The following is an 18,064-nucleotide window of genomic DNA, read 5'->3' on the forward strand; positions in this document are numbered from 1 at the left end:
CCGCTGAGGGCCATTGCTGACAAAGCGTCCCCATGGACTCGTTAGAGTAGCTAATTAGAGGCCAGACCTGCAGGTAGGCAAAGGCACTGTGTCAGTGGTTGTAAAGCTGCAAAATCCATTTTATTTTTTTTTTTTTTTTTTTTAATGAAGCAGAAAGGCCAAGCCCTGACCTGCCTTGGAGGGCAGAACAGAAGACCCTCCAAATCAAGTTTCATGTCACAGGCCTTGATGACATGGGCAACTGCCATTGCCAGGGAGACAAAGGCCCCAGCCCCCAGTTGGGCCATTCAGCCTTGCTGCAGCCCTGGGCCATCTCCACTGCAAGTTGCCCTGCACTGTCCATGCCGGTACCACTTTCCACTCTGATGGTTGGCACATTTCTTTCTTTCACACCCAGCCCTCACACCCTTGTTTCTCTGCCTTTTCTGCAGTTTCTCCACTCATCCCTGCTTGTTCCTTAAAACTCAAAGCCATGGGACGATCCAGGCTGCCTCTGGGTGAACTCTGGCATCAGAGGGCAACCGTCAGAGAGACATTTCTTGTTCCTCACATCCAATCTTATCCTTCCAAGCAGCACTTTGTGGAGGTTTTCTCTTCCTGCTGCTATCAGGAATCACTCCCTTATCTCTGACATCTCTGACAGCCCCCTTCAAGCAGGTGCATGCTACTAGTGTAGTGCCTGAGGATCCATTTTGTCGGTCTCAAGAAGCCCAGCACCTTCAGTCTCTCTCCACAGACTCCAAACTCCATCCAGGCAGGTATCCTCCACAGCCTCTCCAGTTTTTCCCCATTCCTCCAGAATGGGAAACCTCAAAGCCCAGACACAGACAATCCCGATGTGGCCACAACAATGCTGTGTCAGGGGTGATGATGCTGAGTCAAGGGGGATGATCAATCCCTTGTCTGAGTGGCCACGCACCCCCTAATTCAGCCGCACATGCAGTTGGCCTTAGATGTGCTGAGCATGCACCAGTAGCTCATATGCATCCCCCATAATACTCAGGCCCTTCTCCTCCTCAGGTTTGTACCTCAGCCACTCAGGTGCCCTCACAGGTGCGGTTATTCTGCCCCCACTAAAGGGCTGACCACGTCTACTTGGAAAACCTCTGAGGTCCCAATTTCACAATCGCAGTGTTTTGGAAGTTGCTACTTGGGCCAGCTTTTGATATGTGCATGGACATGGCTCACCCTGCCCTGTGGTGCCTCTGGCAAGGTAACAGCATAAGGAACTGCAGGACGCCACAGATAACGAAGGGAGGCAGTGCTTCAGTGGTATTGCTGACCTTGGCAGGCATTCCCAAGGTGAACAGCTCAGAATCCCCAAAGGAAGACAGACAATGTCCAGGGAGAAGAAGCGGGCTGCTTGCATGGGAGAATACAAGGGTGGTCAAGGAGAATCAACTGTGCATGGGAAAAGAGCTACAAAAGAAGGAAAGGGTGAAGAACGGGAATCAGTCAGGGCTGTTTGGGGGTACCAGCCAAGCAGCCCTGCATCTGAGCTACAAAGCTTGGAGTGGGAAAAGAACGTCACAGGTCTTCTGACCAACTTTCTGTTAGGCTCCAACAGCTGCCGGGAACCAAAGTGTTTCCCTGCCATCATGAAGGCAAGATCCATGGTGGATGGAGATCCAGAATCATTCATGCTGGGAGGAACCTCTGCAGGTGTCCAGGCCAATGTGTTGCTCACAGCAGAATCAGTGATAGGGTGAGAGCAAGTAGCTCAGGCTTTCCTTCAAGTGGGGCTTGAAAAGCTCCAAGGATGGACATGGCACAGGCTCTGTGGGACATCTGCTCCACTGCTTGACTGTCTTCATGGGGAGAAAGATTGTCTTCCCTTGCTTCAGCTGATGCCCATTGGCCCTCATCCTCCCATCATGCACAACAGGCAAGAACCTGGCTGCCTTTTCTTGCTGATATGGCCCAAGAAGACATGGGAAGGCTGTTATTAGGTGTCCCCAAAGCCTCCTCTTCTCCTGGCTTTGCACCTTTCAAATAAGGCCCACGGCGTCCTGGGCTGCATTAGGAAGAGCGCTGCCCAGGGGTTGGTGGAGGTGATCTTTCCTCTCTACTCAGCCCTGCTACAATTTCTCTTGCTGACTTGCCCTTGATTTCTACTTTACCAACGTCACCCATACTTGACTCAAACGTGCCGTCCAGAATTTTCACCACTCCTGCCTTGTCTTTTTGTTCAAAACAACTCCAGGAGAGCTTTTGCACTATGTTGGTCAGGGATCATCTTCCACCTTCCCTTCAACAAAGGCCTTCAAGTAGAGGTCCCTTTCTCTAGCCATTTAAAGGAGATGTTGTTCTCCTTCTAACCTTCATCAGGAGGTTGAGAGAATCTGAGCAGACCTTTGCACATGGAGGAGTTAGTGATGAGTATAACGGAAAACCTGAGCAGGCCTGTGCTGTGCTCCATGTACCTCTTGGCCTTCAGGCTGAGCTGTGCTGAGTGTGTCCCTGGGTTGCAGAACAAGCCGTATTAGAAGAAGAAATCTGCAGGAAGCTGCTGGTGAATGGCCAACCGCACGCCCTTACCTTTACCTGGGACTGCAGTTACCAACTCCCAAGTGAACATCTCCTCTTAGAACACGAGAAGTGATGACTAGAATGGGTTTCCCTGGCAGAAAACACTTCAAGAGCTGACAGGAGCAGTGAGGGATAAGCCTTCTGCAGGCAGGATCTGCACCACTTGCTGCACCACTCTCCCAACGCTGGAAACTCCGTGTTCCCGGCCTCGGAAGGGACGGCATACAGCTGACACGATTGTCTCTGTGTGTAGAGAGTTTGCTCTAACCAAGGCCATTTGAAATGGCACTTTGTCTCAGAGTCCAAGTGCCTTTCTTACTGCAGCCATAACCGGCTGGGCTGCTGATGGCCAATCCCCCAAGGGAACGGGACACTCCAGGGACCTCAAACTTGCCTTCATGGCCACGTGCCTCCTACTGGCCTATGAGCTTCTCAGATGTAATGTGTGTCATAATGATAGCCCAGATCATCAGCCTGCTTGTGGCCTCGGTTACTCCTTGGTTAGCGGTTCCTGAACTGGAGAAGGCAGTGATAAAGAGATGCACAGGAATGGAAGAGATGGGCAAGGACCCTGCAGGTGCCATGAAGGCTCTGCAGGAAGAAGTGTGAGGAATAGCCCCTACAGCTGTGCAAGATGGAATGGCATTAGATATGAAGCTGGCGTCTGAAGGCAGAGTCTTTGCTGTTGTTAATACCAGTTGCGGTGTATATGTAGGTTAAAGTGGGGGAATTTCTACAGATATAAAAAAAATTTGGGAACATCCTAGTATTTGTCATGAGTCCCAGTAAGTTGAGACCTTCTATGGAATTCAAGAAATTTGGAATACACTGACATCCCGGTTTCCTGATTTACAGCTGTGGGTTAAGAAGTTCGTCTCAGATGCCTTTCTCCTCTTCCTCTGTGATCACTCCAATCCATTTTACCTATGTAGCTTCTGCTATAAGGTTCAGAGAGGAAAAGTTGTTCTGTCTTTCAGTAGTGTCTCTGATATTCCCTATGGGCAACTCTTCAGTTATGGCAATAGACCTCATGGGGATCTGTATGAAGTAAAAATAATACAGATGAGAAATGTATTTTTTGTTATTAATTTCTAACCCACTCACACACACACACACCCCTGAAAAGTAATCCCTCTTTTATTCCTGTGTACACCCCGTTCTATAAGGAAAGCAGCCAATTATTACTGCCAAGAACTTGTTACATTCAGCTGCAGAGATGGTTGAAGAAGTCTGATGTCAAGTGATGTCTCATGGGGCTGAGGACAAAAATATTGAGGATGGAGAGCTGAGGAGCAAGGCTGTCCACGCGGTGTTTAGCTCCAGGGACTGATTTTCCAACCTGTCCACACCTCCTCAGGAGACACTCTGCATCAAGAGCAATTGGAAAAGCCTTCTATCATTTCTCCAAAGTGCTCATTACCTGCCTTCCTCTTTCACTGTACTGCTGAAACTTATCTCATGAAGTGTAGGAGCCAAACTTGAAGACCAGATGTCCCTGATGGAAGAGACATGACTCGTCAGGGCATTCTGCCTTGTAATGAGCCCAGGGTATCTGTGGTGCTGTGGACTTCAGGTGTTCAGAGGAGACTGAAGAAACCTCTCGAGAACACCAAGTCAGAGGCAAAGCCCACAGCCCCTGGAAGCGTTAAAGGGCCCCACTGAGGGCCATGGCTGAGAAAGCTTCCCCATGGCCTTGTTAGAGCCCGTCCTGGGAGGCTGTGAGTGCAGGAAGGCAAAGGCGCTGTGCAGGCAGCTCTGCTGCTGAGCAAAGCCTTGGCTTGCTTGATGAAGCAGGAAGGCCAAGCCGTGACCTGCAGCCTGTGGGAAGGTCGGTGCTGTCCCTCACACAGGGCTCAGGGCTCTTCCTGGGGACCATGGAAGGTGGGCATCCAATGCCCAGTGAAGGACAGCAATGGCACAGCAACTTCCAGCTTCCCCGTGGGGCTGCAAGGAGGCAACGATGCCCCCGTGCCGTGAGGACATCATGTCTTCTCATGGCCTTCACTGGTAGAGACAGATGCCATAGCCAACGGGACACAGACCTGGGTTCTGGTGGTGCATTCCAGCCCTGCCAGTGCCCTCTGCCATCTCTATTTCAAGCTGTCCTACATGGTTGGAGCCCTGCCCCTGTTTCCCTGCAGGCTGTAGGCACCATCTCGCTGCCCTGCCTTGCTCTCACCCCAACATTGCCATACCTTCGCTGAGGTACCTCCACTCTCACCGGCTCTTCCTTGAAGCACAAACCATGGGCTGATCCAGGCTCCCTCTGGCTGAGCTCTGGCACCGCAGCAGGACCCTTGGTGACAGTTCTTTCTGCTGAGGTCCAGTCTCTGCTTTCCAAGATGAAACTTTGTGACATTTTTTCCTCTCTCCTGCTTTTTCCACTGCCCAGGAAAGGTTTACCATCTCAGAAAATACCCTTCCAGCAGGGAACGCAGCCAGGAAGCCTTTTCTTATGCTCTGCTCTCTCACCAGAGAGAAGGAATACTCCCATGGTCTCCCAAACCACGTAACTGCTGCTGGCCTTTCAGCTTCTCCCTGGGACGTGAACAAGCCCTGTGCCTGCTGCTGTCCCATCATGTCCCCAGGTGCAATGGACATGACAACCCCTACCCCAGCCCTTCTCCTGGATGGGGCCTATGGGGTCCCTTGGCAGAGGGACTGTCCCAGCCACGTTCCTGATGCTGGCCTGTCACCTCCAGAGGCAGAACTGACCTCACAGGCCCCTCACAGCCAGGCACGTCCTCCTGCATGAGGAGTTCCTGAGACCGATTTTCCCTCCCAATACCACACACCCCCATCACCCTCATCCTGGCCCAGGTCCTGACCTCAGAAAAGCATGCTTGTTTCATCAGGTTTGTCAAATATCTTTCCCACAAGCCATTTCCAACAAGCTCATCTTCAGCTGAGCCCCTCTATTTATTTTGACACGTTTTATATATGCCTTTATAGCTCTATGGTGTTTTTTTCAGGTTGGACTGACCTCTGGAGGTCATCGAGTCCACCCCTCCAGCTGAGGTAGGGTCAGCTAAACCAACTTTCTCAGCAACCTGTCTAGGTAGGCTTGCGATATCATAGAAGCACAGAAACAGAGAATCATTTAGCTTGGAAAAGACCTTCAAGATCATCAAATCCAAATGTAAACTCAGGACGGCCAATTCCATCACTAAATCATGCCATGAAGAACTGCATCTACCTCTTTTTGAAACACCTCCAGGGCTGATGATGATTCCACCAGCTTCCTGGTTCCAATGCTTGAGCACCTTTGTAGTGAAGTTGTTTTTCCTCATATCCAATCTGAACCTCTCCTGGTGTAACTTGAGGCTGTTGCCTCTTGTCCTGTCACTTGTTATCTGGCAGAAGACTCCTACCCACCCCATCTACACTCTCCTTTCAGGTACTTCTAGAGAGCAGTAAGGTCCCCCCTGAGCCTCCTACTACCCACACTAAACAACTCAAGTCCCCTCAGCCACTCTTCATCCAAGCAGGGATCCAGACCCTTCACCACCTTTGTTGCCCTTCTCTGGACGCGCTCCCGGACCTCAACATTTCTCTTGAAGTGAGGGGCCCAAAATGGAAACACAGTGTTCAAGGTGTGGCGTCAGCAGTGCCGAGTACAGGGGGTCGATAACTGCCCTGGTCCTGCTGGCCACACTGTTTCTGGTACCAGACAGGATGATATTGGCCTTCTTGGCCACCCGGGCACACTGATGGCTCGTGCTCAACCATCTGTCACCCTGCACCCTCAGGGTACCTCCCCACCAGGCAGCCTTCCAGCCACTCTGCCCCAAGCCTGTAGCCTTGTGTGGGGTTGTGACCCAAGTGCAGAACTGGCATTTCTCCTGGCTGAACTTCATACAATTGGACTCACTTGAAAGGTCCAACCCGTGCAGATCCCTCTGCAGAGCCTTCCTGCCCTCAAGGACATCAGCACTTCCACCCCACTTGATGTTGTATGCAAACTCACTGAGGGTGAACTCAGTCCCCTTGTCTGGGTCATTGATGAAGTTCTGAAACAGGACTGGCCCCAGCACTGAGCCCTGAGGAACACCACTCCTTATGGGCCATCGTCACCTGGATGTCACTCCATTTCCTACCCCTCTTGGGGCTTGGCTGTCCAGCCAGCTCTAACCCAGTGCGGAGAACACCCACCGAAGCCATGAGCAGCCAGTTTCTCCAGGAGAATGCATTGGGAGGTGGAGCCAAAAGGCTTTCCTAAGGTCCAGGTAGACAGCATCCACAGCATTTCCCTCATCCACTAGGCAGGTCACCTTGTCCCAGGAGGAGATCAGATTCATCAGACAGGACCTGCCTTTCATAAACCCATGCTGGCTGGTCCTGACCTCCTGGTTTTCCTGCGCCTCCTGTGTGATGGTGCTCAGGATGATCAGCTCCACAACCTTCCCTGGCACTAAGATCAGGTTGACAGGCCTGTAGTTATCCCGATCCTCCCTCCTACCCTTCTTGTAGGTGGGCACCACTTGACTAACATTCAGCCTTCTTGGGCCTCCCCAGTTAGCCAGCACTGTTGAAAGTCACCCCTGTGGTGAGGCAATAGAGAAACACACCAATGATTTTCAAAGTGTTCCTGCATCACGGGATGTCCATTGTCAAGGACACCATCAAAAGCACCTTGTCCTTTCTGGGTATGAGGTTCACCTGAACCACATGTCCTCTGGGGCTGCAGAGGCATCGCTGGCAGCAATGCCTTCTCCTGCAGCACTGCACAGTCCAGCCCTGCATGTCTCTGGTCCCAGGGACAGCATGGATTGCTCTCCTTAGGGACATCTCATTTCACCATCACAGTGACCTCTGCCCACCACCCCAGCATGCGCTGCAGCAAAACATTTTGCTTGCGTGTGACCTTGGACACTTGGTAGCCATTATTATTTTTGTGGTTACATGTCTGAGCTTGGCCCAGGTGACACAGGTGTGGTTCAGGTTAACTCTGCTCTGAAATAACCTAAATCAGGGAGAGGAAGGGGAAAAGTCTTATTTAAGCAGCGTGAGGAAGCCTTAGGATCAATAACCTCACATCTTCTTGGGGAATTTAGAGATCCTGTGGGTTTACATGGCAAGGGTTTGGGAGCGGTTTGGAGGTGTTTGCAGGGCTGGCAAAGGTGATAAGAGATCAAGAGCTGACTCCATGGCCATAACAGCCACTTTCATTTGACTCCAAAATGGACCAGCCCCTGCCCAAACCTGAGCCAATAAGCAATTCTAGTGGCACCTCTGTGATACCCTATGGTAGAAAGGACAAAACACAAATGGAGAGGGGTGAGAATTATGTGAGAGAACAACCCTATAGACATCAAGGTGAGTGAGGAAGGAGGGGAGCAGCGAGACAGAGGCTTGGTGGGATCCTGCAAGCCAGTGGTCAAGTAACCACCCGCTGACAGTCACAGGGCAGCACAGTGACAATGCCCCTTTAGGTGTCTGCAGGTACGTTGCATCGGCATTCTAGCACAGCTGCCAGATGAGCCAACAGCTGTGATGCTCACCTGGATCTGAGACCCTGCATCATTCGTTGTCCACCTTGGTTCTAGGAGCAAAGAAATCGTGGAGTCTCATCTCCCAGGGGGAGTGAGGCAGGAGAGCAGCAGAGTGCAGGCCCCAGGTCACACACTGGCAGGCTGTGGCCTGTGCAGAAGGAGGGAACACTCCTTAGGGTTTCCTGGAATTGCCTCACAAGTATAAACTCCATTTTCAATGTTGGAACCGTTGGAGGCTGCTGTCCTTGCCGAGCAGGTGATCTGAGCTCTGCCACCTGCCTTGGCACTTGGTTCCCTCAGTGTCACAGCTCTGTCTGCAACAGGACGGGCTCCAGCTGCCTCTGCGTGGGCCCCTGGCTGAGGGCACTGCTGCACATCTGGGCTGAAGCCCCCCAGCTGTGGCACCAGCCCAGCTCTGCCTGGCCATAAGGCAACCTGGTACCAAGTGTCCCCGAGCCCGTGGGTGCAAAGGCTTTGCTTCAGAGCAGAGACATGGCCTGGGCAAAGGAGACCTGAGTCTTGAGCCCTCGGACTGTGCAATGAAGTGCTGAAATGGGCTCTGCAGGGCTTACTGAAGCACTGAGGACATCCTCCCCGCACTGCCTGTAGAACCACCAGACACACACGTACACACACGCTCCTTTAGGAGTACTTCGATCCTTTGCTGCAGTCTTCCTGGTGTCCCCTCTAGTAATGGGTTAACAACAGTTGGTATTCATGCACAAAGCTTTTTCTCCTAAGAGAATTGCCACTGCTGGAAATAAGTGTGTCCCCCCAGGTGAGGCAAGGCCCATGAGGGATTGCATCAGGCTGCTGCCCAGCAGGTTCCCCTGCAGCCCCAGGGACAGCTGGAGGGAGCCCAGAGGGGCAGAGGAGGGAGGCAGGGAGAGCTCAAAAGCAGACCTTGTTGGGAGGCTGCTGAGAGCTCCCTGCTGGAGAAATCTGCAGAGCCCTTGAGCCGGTAAGTGTGTGGCTGCAGGGCAATGCCTCTGCAGTTGCTAGCCGGGTCTGCAGCAGCTGGGGCACCCCCAGCCTGTGGGACCGTGTGGGAGCCTTTTGCTGTGGAGGAGGCCAGTGTGCTGCAGAGCAGGGCTTCCCTGCTGCAGCGTGGGAGGGCCAGGGCATGTGGGCTGCCTTGTGCCAGGGCCGGCTGCAGGGCTGTGAAGGTGGCTGTGCAGGCAGGGGTGCCCAGGGCTGTCCTTGCCAGCAGGGTCCCTGCAGCCGCGGGGGCTGTGTGCTGGGGCAGGGGCTCTGCCGCCTGCCAGGGGCAGCTCTCAGCCTGCCGGGGGGCTCCCGTGCGGCTGCGGGGAGAATGTGGGGGAGAAAGGAACGACCCCCATTAGGAAAAGGTCCCTGTTCTTCTGAGTGAGTGCTGCATGTGACAGGGTTGCTCACAGCTCCAGGTCATTTCCAAGGGGACTTTCCATGCGCACGTTCATGGCAGGGGATCACTGCTTGGCTCTGTGCTTGCCTGAATCTCTGCTGCCACTTTTCCGTGGCTCCGCTTGGTGGCAATGGAAACAGCTGTGCAGGTCAGAGCAGGGGCTGAGATGCTGAAAGCATCACAGGGAGGTTGATGAGGAAGCTGAGCAAGTGCCTTCCCTCCCCAGCAGGCTGCAGATGAAACCAGCATCAGCTCTCCTTTTCCCTCAGGCTTTGGGGGAGCTGTTTGTTCCTGCCTGCAGACAGAGAGCGGCTGCAGGGCAGAGCTGGCACACAGGGGCTGAGCTGGGCTCTGTGAGCGCTGGCAGGGAAGAGCCCTGGGGCCAGAGAAAGAGCTGCTGGCAGGGACAGCTGCAGGCAGCAGAGCCCTGGGCAGGGAGGGGGGGAGATGCTGAGGGGAACCCTGATGCAGGGGAGATGGGGGCACCTCCTGGCCATGGTCTGCCATGCAGGTTCCTTCCCTGAGCAACGCACCTCTGCTCTCCTCTCCCACCCAGCACAGCCTTTAGACCAAGGGGTCCAGACCATTAGTAAACTTCTCATCCAGCAACTGGGAAGGATCTGGAGGGACAGAGCAGATTCCCTCATTCTCCCAAAGCCACAGACAGTCCCCTTGCCTCTCAGCACTCACCCTGCTCTCCCTGAGCACAGCACAAACCCCTCCTGACCTGACTCTGGCCATGGCCGTTGCTCAGCACGGGTGGAGCAGATGCTGACAGGCCCTTCTGCGCTGGGAGCAGTTTGGGCTGAGCCAGGACAAGGCCAGGACTGGCCCCTGCCCCCAGGGTTCCCACGAAGCCCCTGCTGCAGAGCAGGGCTCACTGCTGGGCAGCCAGCGGGCACAGCCCCTGCTCCTCACAGCACACTTGGCCAGCACTCAGCACAGCTCCAGCCACGGCTCTGAAGGGAGCTCTCCCAGGAACGGGAGAGGGGGGGACATGGGGCACCGGGGGCGCATCTAGGAGAAATGCCTTTCACTTGGCTCATGAAGTAACCTCTGACTTCTTGGTGACTTTCCTGCATGAGCAGGTCCCCTTGCCCAGAGGCAGCAGATGTCCAACAGCAGCTCCATCACCCAGTTCCTCCTCCTGGCATTGGCAGACACGCGGGAGCTGCAGCTCTTGCACTTCTGGCTCTCCCTGGGCATCTACCTGGCTGCCCTCATGGCCAATGGCCTCATCATCACCGCCGTAGTGTGCGACCACCACCTGCACACCCCCATGTACTTCTTCCTCCTCAACCTCTCCCTCATTGATCTGGGCTCCATCTCCACCACTCTCCCCAAAGCCATGGCCAACTCCCTCTGGGACACCAGGGACATCTCCTACTCAGGATGTGCTGCACAGCTCTTCTTGATTGTGTTGTTCCTTTCGGCAGAGTGTTCTCTCCTCACCGTCATGGCCTACGACCGGTACGTGGCCATCTGCCAGCCCCTGCACTACGGGACCCTGCTGGGCAGCAGAGCTTGTGTCCACATGGCAGCAGCTGCCTGGGCCAGTGGGTTTCTCAATGCTGCGCTGCACACGGCCAATACACTGTCACTGCCGCTCTGCCACGGCAATGCCCTGGGACAGGTCTTCTGTGAAATCCCACAGATCCTCAAGCTCTCCTGCTCACGCACCTACCTCAGGGAAGTGGGGCTAATTGTGGCTGGTTCTTGTCTAGGTGTTGGCTGTTTCATTTTCATTGTGCTGTCCTACGTGCAGATCTTCAGGGCTGTTCTGAGGATCCCCTCTGAGCAGGGACGGCACAAAGCCTTTTCCACGTGCCTCCCTCACCTGGCCGTGGTCTCCCTCTTTGTCAGCACTGCCATGTTTGCACACCTGAAGCCCCCCTCCATCTCCTCCCCATCCCTGGACCTGGTGGTGGCAGTTCTGTACTCGGTGGTGCCTCCGGCACTGAACCCCCTCATCTACAGCATGAGGAACCACGAACTCAAGGGTGCAATGTCCAAACTGATAGCTGGATGTTTTTCTGAAGGAATACAATTATGAATAGCATTTATAATGTAATTCATCACAGACCCAGACTGTCTTCTGAATTTGTCGTATTTGCTTGTGGTATTTAATTTCTGATAAAGTTGTCATCCCCATTCTAATTTCTTCTGTGATTTTCTTTTCTGAAGGTTCCCTGCTCTCTCTTTGTCTAAGGGCCATTAAGCAACTATATTTTTCCTGGGATTCTTCCTTCCAAGGCCTTTCTGGAGCTGCAGGGACAAGTCCTGTGTGCAGAGATGGAGGGGGAAAAGTTCCTGGCATGGCAGCACTGCCAGGGAACAGCAGCCCCTGGGTCTCCAATACTGTCCTCCTTCTACCGACACACTCCCCTTCTGACCCCTTGCCTTGGTGTAACACCTGAGTGCTCTGGCAGCTTCTTCACCGCCGTGCTGCATGGCAGTCCTGTGAGCGCAGGCAGGGGCAGACAATGGGCACTCTGTGACGGTGCTGGCCTCCATCAAATGTTCTGGATTTGTGGAAACCTCCTGAATGCAGCACTGCAACGTGCTTCCTTGAACCGAGGTCCCCGTGCCCATTGCTCATGACGAGGGCCATCTCCGAGAGGTGCCGAGCAGGGCGCGACACCCCCGGGCTGAGGTGCTGCCAGCCTCTGGCAGGGGCAGCAGGAGGCCAGGCAGTCACTGTGCCCGCTGCAGTGCTCTGCCTCCGCACGTGCCAGGGACGGGCTCGTGCCTCTGAGCACCCCTGTGTGCGTGAGGCTGGGGTTCAACCACGCCAGCAGTGCATGAGGCCAGCTGAGGTGGGGACACCTCCCAGGGCACCGCCTTTCCTGTGTGTGACTGCAGGAACAAAGGCCACTGTCCCAGGGAGATTCATCTCAACCACCTTGGGCAGGCTCATTGCAAGTGCCTCTGTCTGATCACGGCACCCTTTCTGAATGGTGCCCTTAAATGTGTCTGAGCAATCAGGGAGGTTCTGGGGTCCTGGCAAACGGCAGAGATCCAGCCTTTGTTCAGGAAAAGCAAGAAGGACAATTGGGAGAAATACAGGCTGGTCATCCTCACCGTAGTGTCTGGGGAAATGACGGTGGAAATACTCCTGCAGCCAGTTCCAGGTAATTGTGGGACAACAAAAGGGATTGCTGCACCTTTATGTGTAGGGGAAAGGAGGGGATGGTTTGTACCTTGACCTTTGCAAGGGTTTTGACTTTTTCTCCTTTCATCCGTTAAAAGATGGGTGACTTCTGGAGTGAAGAAATGGAGGACACTGTGGGTGAGAAGTTGGCTGGAGGCTCAAGTCCGAATGTCAGCAGTTTGTCTAGTCTTCCTGGTGTCCTTTGACTAGTGGCAACCCCCAGTGCAGGCACTTGGGTAAACAGGGTTGAATGCCTTTATTGACCCCCTGGATAAGTTGACAGATTGGCTTTTTGGCCCATTTGTAGATGGTGACAAAGTGGGCAGAGCCCTTGAGACATGCCATCTGGTTCCCCCTGCCTTAAGCACGATAGCAGGACAAGGGCATTTAAGGGGTCTCTTCCAACCCGAGTTATTTCAGGATTCATTGACTCACTTCCCTAGAGAGCTCCTTCAGTTCATAACAGCGGGAGCAAGAAGGACAAACGGAGAGCCAAACCTCAAGCTATGTACCAACGCACCAAGTGAGATAAGGCAGTTCCTCTGGGGAACACTTGTGCACTCAAACCATTGGTGGGACATCAGTGGAGATAAATTGGCTGAGAGAAGCTTCCCTTCATCTGCTGGGTGCTGGGCCACGGGGAGGGTGACGGCTGAGGACGCTATCTCGTGGTCAGTTGTGTCTCAGGGACTCACATTCCAGCAGGAAGCCAATGGCTGTGACGGGGGCAGTGAGGCCAGTTCTGCCTGCGGAGGGGACAGCCCAACAGCAGCAATGTGCCTGGGAAAGGGGCGGTGAGGTCACCTCTGCCTGAGACAGCGCGTAGGGCAGCCCCTGACTCACGGCTGGGACACGTGCTGTTAAGCTCCATCTGCCCGTGTCTCGGGCAGGCCAGCAGAAGGCCCCTGGGTGGCACGTGGGCTGTGAGATCCCCTCTGCCTAAGGACCTGGGCTCACTCCACCGAGGGGCTTCTTTCTTGCTTGTCACGTCGCTGCTGCCTGAGAACACGGCAGCACAGCAGCAGGCACACCGCTTGCTCGTGCCTATGCGAGAAGCTGAAAGGCTCGCAGCCTTGCAAGAGCGCGGTGAGGCCGTGGCATGGTCAGGGGAAAGGCCACCAGGAGGGTGACGGGTCGGGATGCCCGCCTGAAGGGTGGTTTCCCAGGTGGTGGAGCTTTCCTTGGAGGTAGGGAAGAGCAGGAGGGAGAAGCACTGCCACCCAGTGCAGCTGGGAAAGTGGAGACTGGAGGTCAGGAGGAGGAAATGTCACTCAAGGGCTTGTGCTGTGGTGGGAGACATTGTCCAGAAGGAGTGTGAGATCAGTGCATGTGTGTGTGTTTGCAGGAAGAGCGTGTGAGGGTGGGCAGACATCGGTGCATGTGTGGCAAGGGCAGGGTGAGAGCAAGGTGGGGAAGCCAGATGGGTGCCTGCAGCCTGCCGGGGGAAAGCAGCAGCTGTTTTTTCAAAGCTTGTTTACATTTGTGATGAGCTCTGCGAGGCTTAAACAATTGTGAACAGATACTGTGCAAATAGGTGCCTGATATAAGATTTTGCCTGGGGTCAAGGGAAGGCCACATCGCTGTAAGGGATGTGCCTAGACATGGACAATAACCACTACCTGTGCAGTAACCACCTGTACCCCACGGAGGAATGCGGTACATGCCAATGTCTCGGGAACAACCCCCCTGAACACCCTAGAAAAAACTGTGCTACCAAACAATAACTGGGGATCCGGAGATCCCCATCAGCCATGTGAACGGAGGCTATGGACCAGCTGAAGCTGCTGGATCCATGGTGGTGGCACTCTCTTGCCACTCTATCCTGACTGATTGCTAGATTTCTTTCTTCCCAATCTTTCCCTCTCTTCCCTATTGCCATTTATTGCCATAAAACATGAATGTTTGTTTTTATGTAAGTGCTCAGTAAACTTCCTTTATTAATGGCTATTGACCTTGTTTGTGTCTTTATCTCGGTCTGGGTATAACAAAGAACCTTCCCAGCTCAGGTCATCCTGGACAAGAACAGGTGTAGAAGAGAGCAGCAAACCCTGAGGGAAGTCAGCAAGAGAAATTGTATCAGGGCTGAGTAGAGAGGAAAGATCACCTCCACCAACCCTTGGGCAGCGCTCTTCCTAATGCAGCCCAGGATGCCGTGGGCCTTATTTGTTTGAAAGGTGCAAAGCCAGGAGAAGAGGAGGCTTTGGGGACACCTAATAACAGCCTTCCCATGTCTTCTTGGGCCATATCAGCAAGAAAAGGCAGCCAGGTTCTTGCCTGTTGTGCATGATGGGAGGATGAGGGCCAATGGGCATCAGCTGAAGCAAGGGAAGACAATGTCCTTCCCCATGAAGACAGTCAAGCAGTGGAGCAGATGTCCCACAGAGCCTGTGCCATGTCCATCCTTGGAGCTTTTCAAGCCCCACTTGAAGGAAGGCCTGAGCTACCTGCTCTGACCCCATAGCTGATCCTGCTGTGAGCAACACGTTGGCCTGGACACCTGCAGAGGTTCCTCCCAGCATGAATGATTCTGGATCTCCATCCACCATGCATCTTGCCTTCATGATGGGAAGGCAATCACTCAGGTTCCTGACAACTGCTGAAGCCAATCAGAAAGTTGGTGAGATGACGTGTGACTTAAATTTCCCACTCCAAGCGCTATTGCTCCGATGCAGGGCTGCTTGGCAGGTACCCCCAGACAGCCCTGACTGATTGCTGTTCTACAACTTTTCTTTCCCTTGTCCCTCTTTTCCCACGCACAGCTGCTTCCCTTTGACCATCCTTGTACCACCCCATGCAAGCAGCCAGCGCAGCCTTTCCCTTTCCTCCCTGGCCTGTGCCTTCCTTCCTTTGGCGGTTCTGAGATTGTCACCATGGCAATGCCTACCTTGGCCAGCAATACCATTGAAGAGCTGCCCCCCTTCATTATCTCTTGTGTCCTGCAGTTCCTTATGCTGTTCTCTTGCCAGAGGCACCACAGGTCAGGGTGGGCCATGTCCATGTACTTACCAAAAGCTGGCCCAAGGGCACTTCATGATTAAAAGCACCTTGAAAAACACTGGGTTTTGGAAATGGGAACATCAGAGGTTTCTCAGGAAGAGGTGGTCAGTCCTTTAGTGGTGGCAGAAAACTGCACCCATGAGGGCACCTGCTGGCTGAGCTGTGAACCGGAGGAGGAGAAGAGCCTGGCCATTATGAGGGATGAGTATGAGCCAGTGGTGCATGCTCAGCACGTCTAAGGCCACCTGCATAGGGGACTGCATTAGGGGGTGTGTGGCCACTCAGACAGGGGATTGATCATCCCCCTTGACTCAGCACTGGTGTGGCCACATCAGGATTATCTGTGTCTTGGCTTTGGGGCTTCCGGGGGAATGGGGAACACCAGGACAGGCTGTGGAGGATACCTTCCAGGATGGAATTTGGAGCCTGTGGAGAGAGGCTGAAGGTGCTGGGCTTCTTGAGAGTGGCAAAGTGGAGCCTCAGGGCACTCCAGTAGTAGCGTGCACCTTCTTGAAAGGCAGTGTTAGACATAAGGGAGCAATTCTTGATTGTGGGGAGAGAAGAAAACCACCACAAAGTGCAGCACTGAAGGTTCAGCTTTGATGAGAGGAAAAAGCTGTGTCTGTCCAAGGGCTGCCCTGTGATGCCAGAGTTCACCCAGAGGGAGCCTGGATCGTCCCATGGCTTTGTGCTTCAAGGAAGAAGCAGGGATGAGTGGAGAGACATCAGTGATGGCACAGAAATGCGTGTGTGAGGGCTGAGTGGGAAAGCAAGGAAGAGTCCAACCCCCAGAGTGGAAAGAGGTGCCACATGGACAGTGTAGGGCAACTTGCAGTGGAGATGGCCCAGGGCTGCAGCAAGGCTGAATGGCCCCACAGGGGTCTGAGGCCTCTGTCCCCCTGGCACTGGCATCTGCCTCTGCCACCAAGGCCTGTGACACGGAACTTGATTTGGAGGCTCTCAGGCTCTGCTTCCAAGGGTTGGGGGTCAGGGCTCGGCCTTTCTGCTTCATGAAACAAACCAAAGGGGGTTGCAGCATTACAGACACCAGCACAGTACCTTTGCCCACCTGCAGGTCTGGCCTCTAATTAGCTACTCTAACGAGTCCATGGGGAGGCTTTGTCAGCAATGGCCCTCAGCGGGACCCATTCATGCTTCATGGCATTTTGAGTTTTGCTTCTGACTTGCATTCCTTGAGTGGTTGGTTCAGTCTTCTCTCAGTAGCTCAGGTTCATGGAAGGAGCCCCAAGAGCCCAATGAGGTATTTGCCTTTTTGGCATTTCCTTCAAGTCTTCAAGACCTGTGTAGCTAACTGGAGCTGTTTCATTGTGTAGTTAAGAGGGAAGATTTCAAAGTGCACTTAGAAAAATTCTTCTTCTAAAGGCTATATTTTGCTACTCTTTAGGTTAGAGGAGTTTCTAGCAGCATTTTCCAAGTGATAATGATGCAGTGTCTCCTCAGGAGGTCTGGACTGGTAGGAAATGCAGTCCCTTGAGGTCTGACACAGGATGGACAACCTTACTCTGAATGTCCCCAAGACCACAAGCCCCTGGGCTCCTGGTATCCTGGCTTACCTGTGCAGTGATCACCAAGGAGACTGATTCCCCCAGAAGAGCCAGGCTCTGTGATCCACAGGTTTCCTCAGGTCATTTCAAGAAGACATTGTTCATGCCTCACCCTGACTGTATGACCTGTCGCTCTGTCCTGGCTCGGGCTGGCATGGAGTGCATGTTCTTCACAGCAGCCCTTCTGGTGCTGTGCTTTGCGTCTCTTCCTAAGGCAGCGCTGACCACACACCAGTGTTTTGGCCACCGCTGCAGAGCAATCACCAAGGCTTCTCTTTCTCACACTCTGCATGCACTACAAGGAGACTGGGGGGACACAAGAAGCTTGGGACAGCTGACCCCAAATGACCACAGGGATATTGCATATCCCAGGACGTTGTGCTCATCAATAACAGCTCAGGGAAAGGAGGATGAAAAAAGAATGTTTGTGATCGTGGCATTAGTCTTCCCGTGTCACTGACAGATGTGCTGAAGAGCAGCTTTTCTGGAGATGGCTGAACCCCTGCCTGCCCATGGCAAGGGTGAGCGAATTGCTCATGTTGCTTTCCTTGCACACAAAGCTTTTGCTTCTCCTGTTGAACTTTGTCCTGACCTGTGAGTTTTCTTCTGATCCTCACCCCCACCATGCTGGGCATGTAAGGGGTCAGTGAACAACTGAATCTGGGCATTTGGGTGCTGGACTGGGCCAAACCACAACTAATTCCTCCCACAGTGCCACCCTGGCTTCTCTCCCCTTTTTTCCACACACAAGCTCCCACCTCAGCCCTTGGCCCATCCACTAGAAGAGCTCCATCTGTCTGAGCTGCCCTGACATCACACAGAGCATCCCCCTCCCCTCATCTTTCCCGTAGGTCTCCCCTACAGACCTTGTGTCTCCATCCACCGCCAAAGGCATGGGAGCTGCCCTGCCCCTCCTCAGCGCTTACGGCACTGATGTCACAGCTCT

The 18,064-nt window shown here is 53.7% G+C and overlaps 1 protein-coding gene across 1 annotated transcript; it reads left to right on the forward strand.

Moving 5' to 3' along the window:
- Positions 1-10,516: 10,516 nt before the first annotated feature.
- LOC121080202 (olfactory receptor 14C36-like) lies at positions 10,517-11,458 on the forward strand. The gene has a single exon (XM_040578066.1). It carries the CDS (start codon positions 10,517-10,519, stop codon positions 11,456-11,458), a length of 942 nt encoding a protein of 313 aa, XP_040434000.1.
- Positions 11,459-18,064: the final 6,606 nt, after the last annotated feature.

The sequence above is a fragment of the Falco naumanni genome, chromosome 22, assembly GCF_017639655.2.
Source record: "Falco naumanni isolate bFalNau1 chromosome 22, bFalNau1.pat, whole genome shotgun sequence".
In the NCBI taxonomy this organism is placed as follows: domain Eukaryota; kingdom Metazoa; phylum Chordata; class Aves; order Falconiformes; family Falconidae; genus Falco; species Falco naumanni.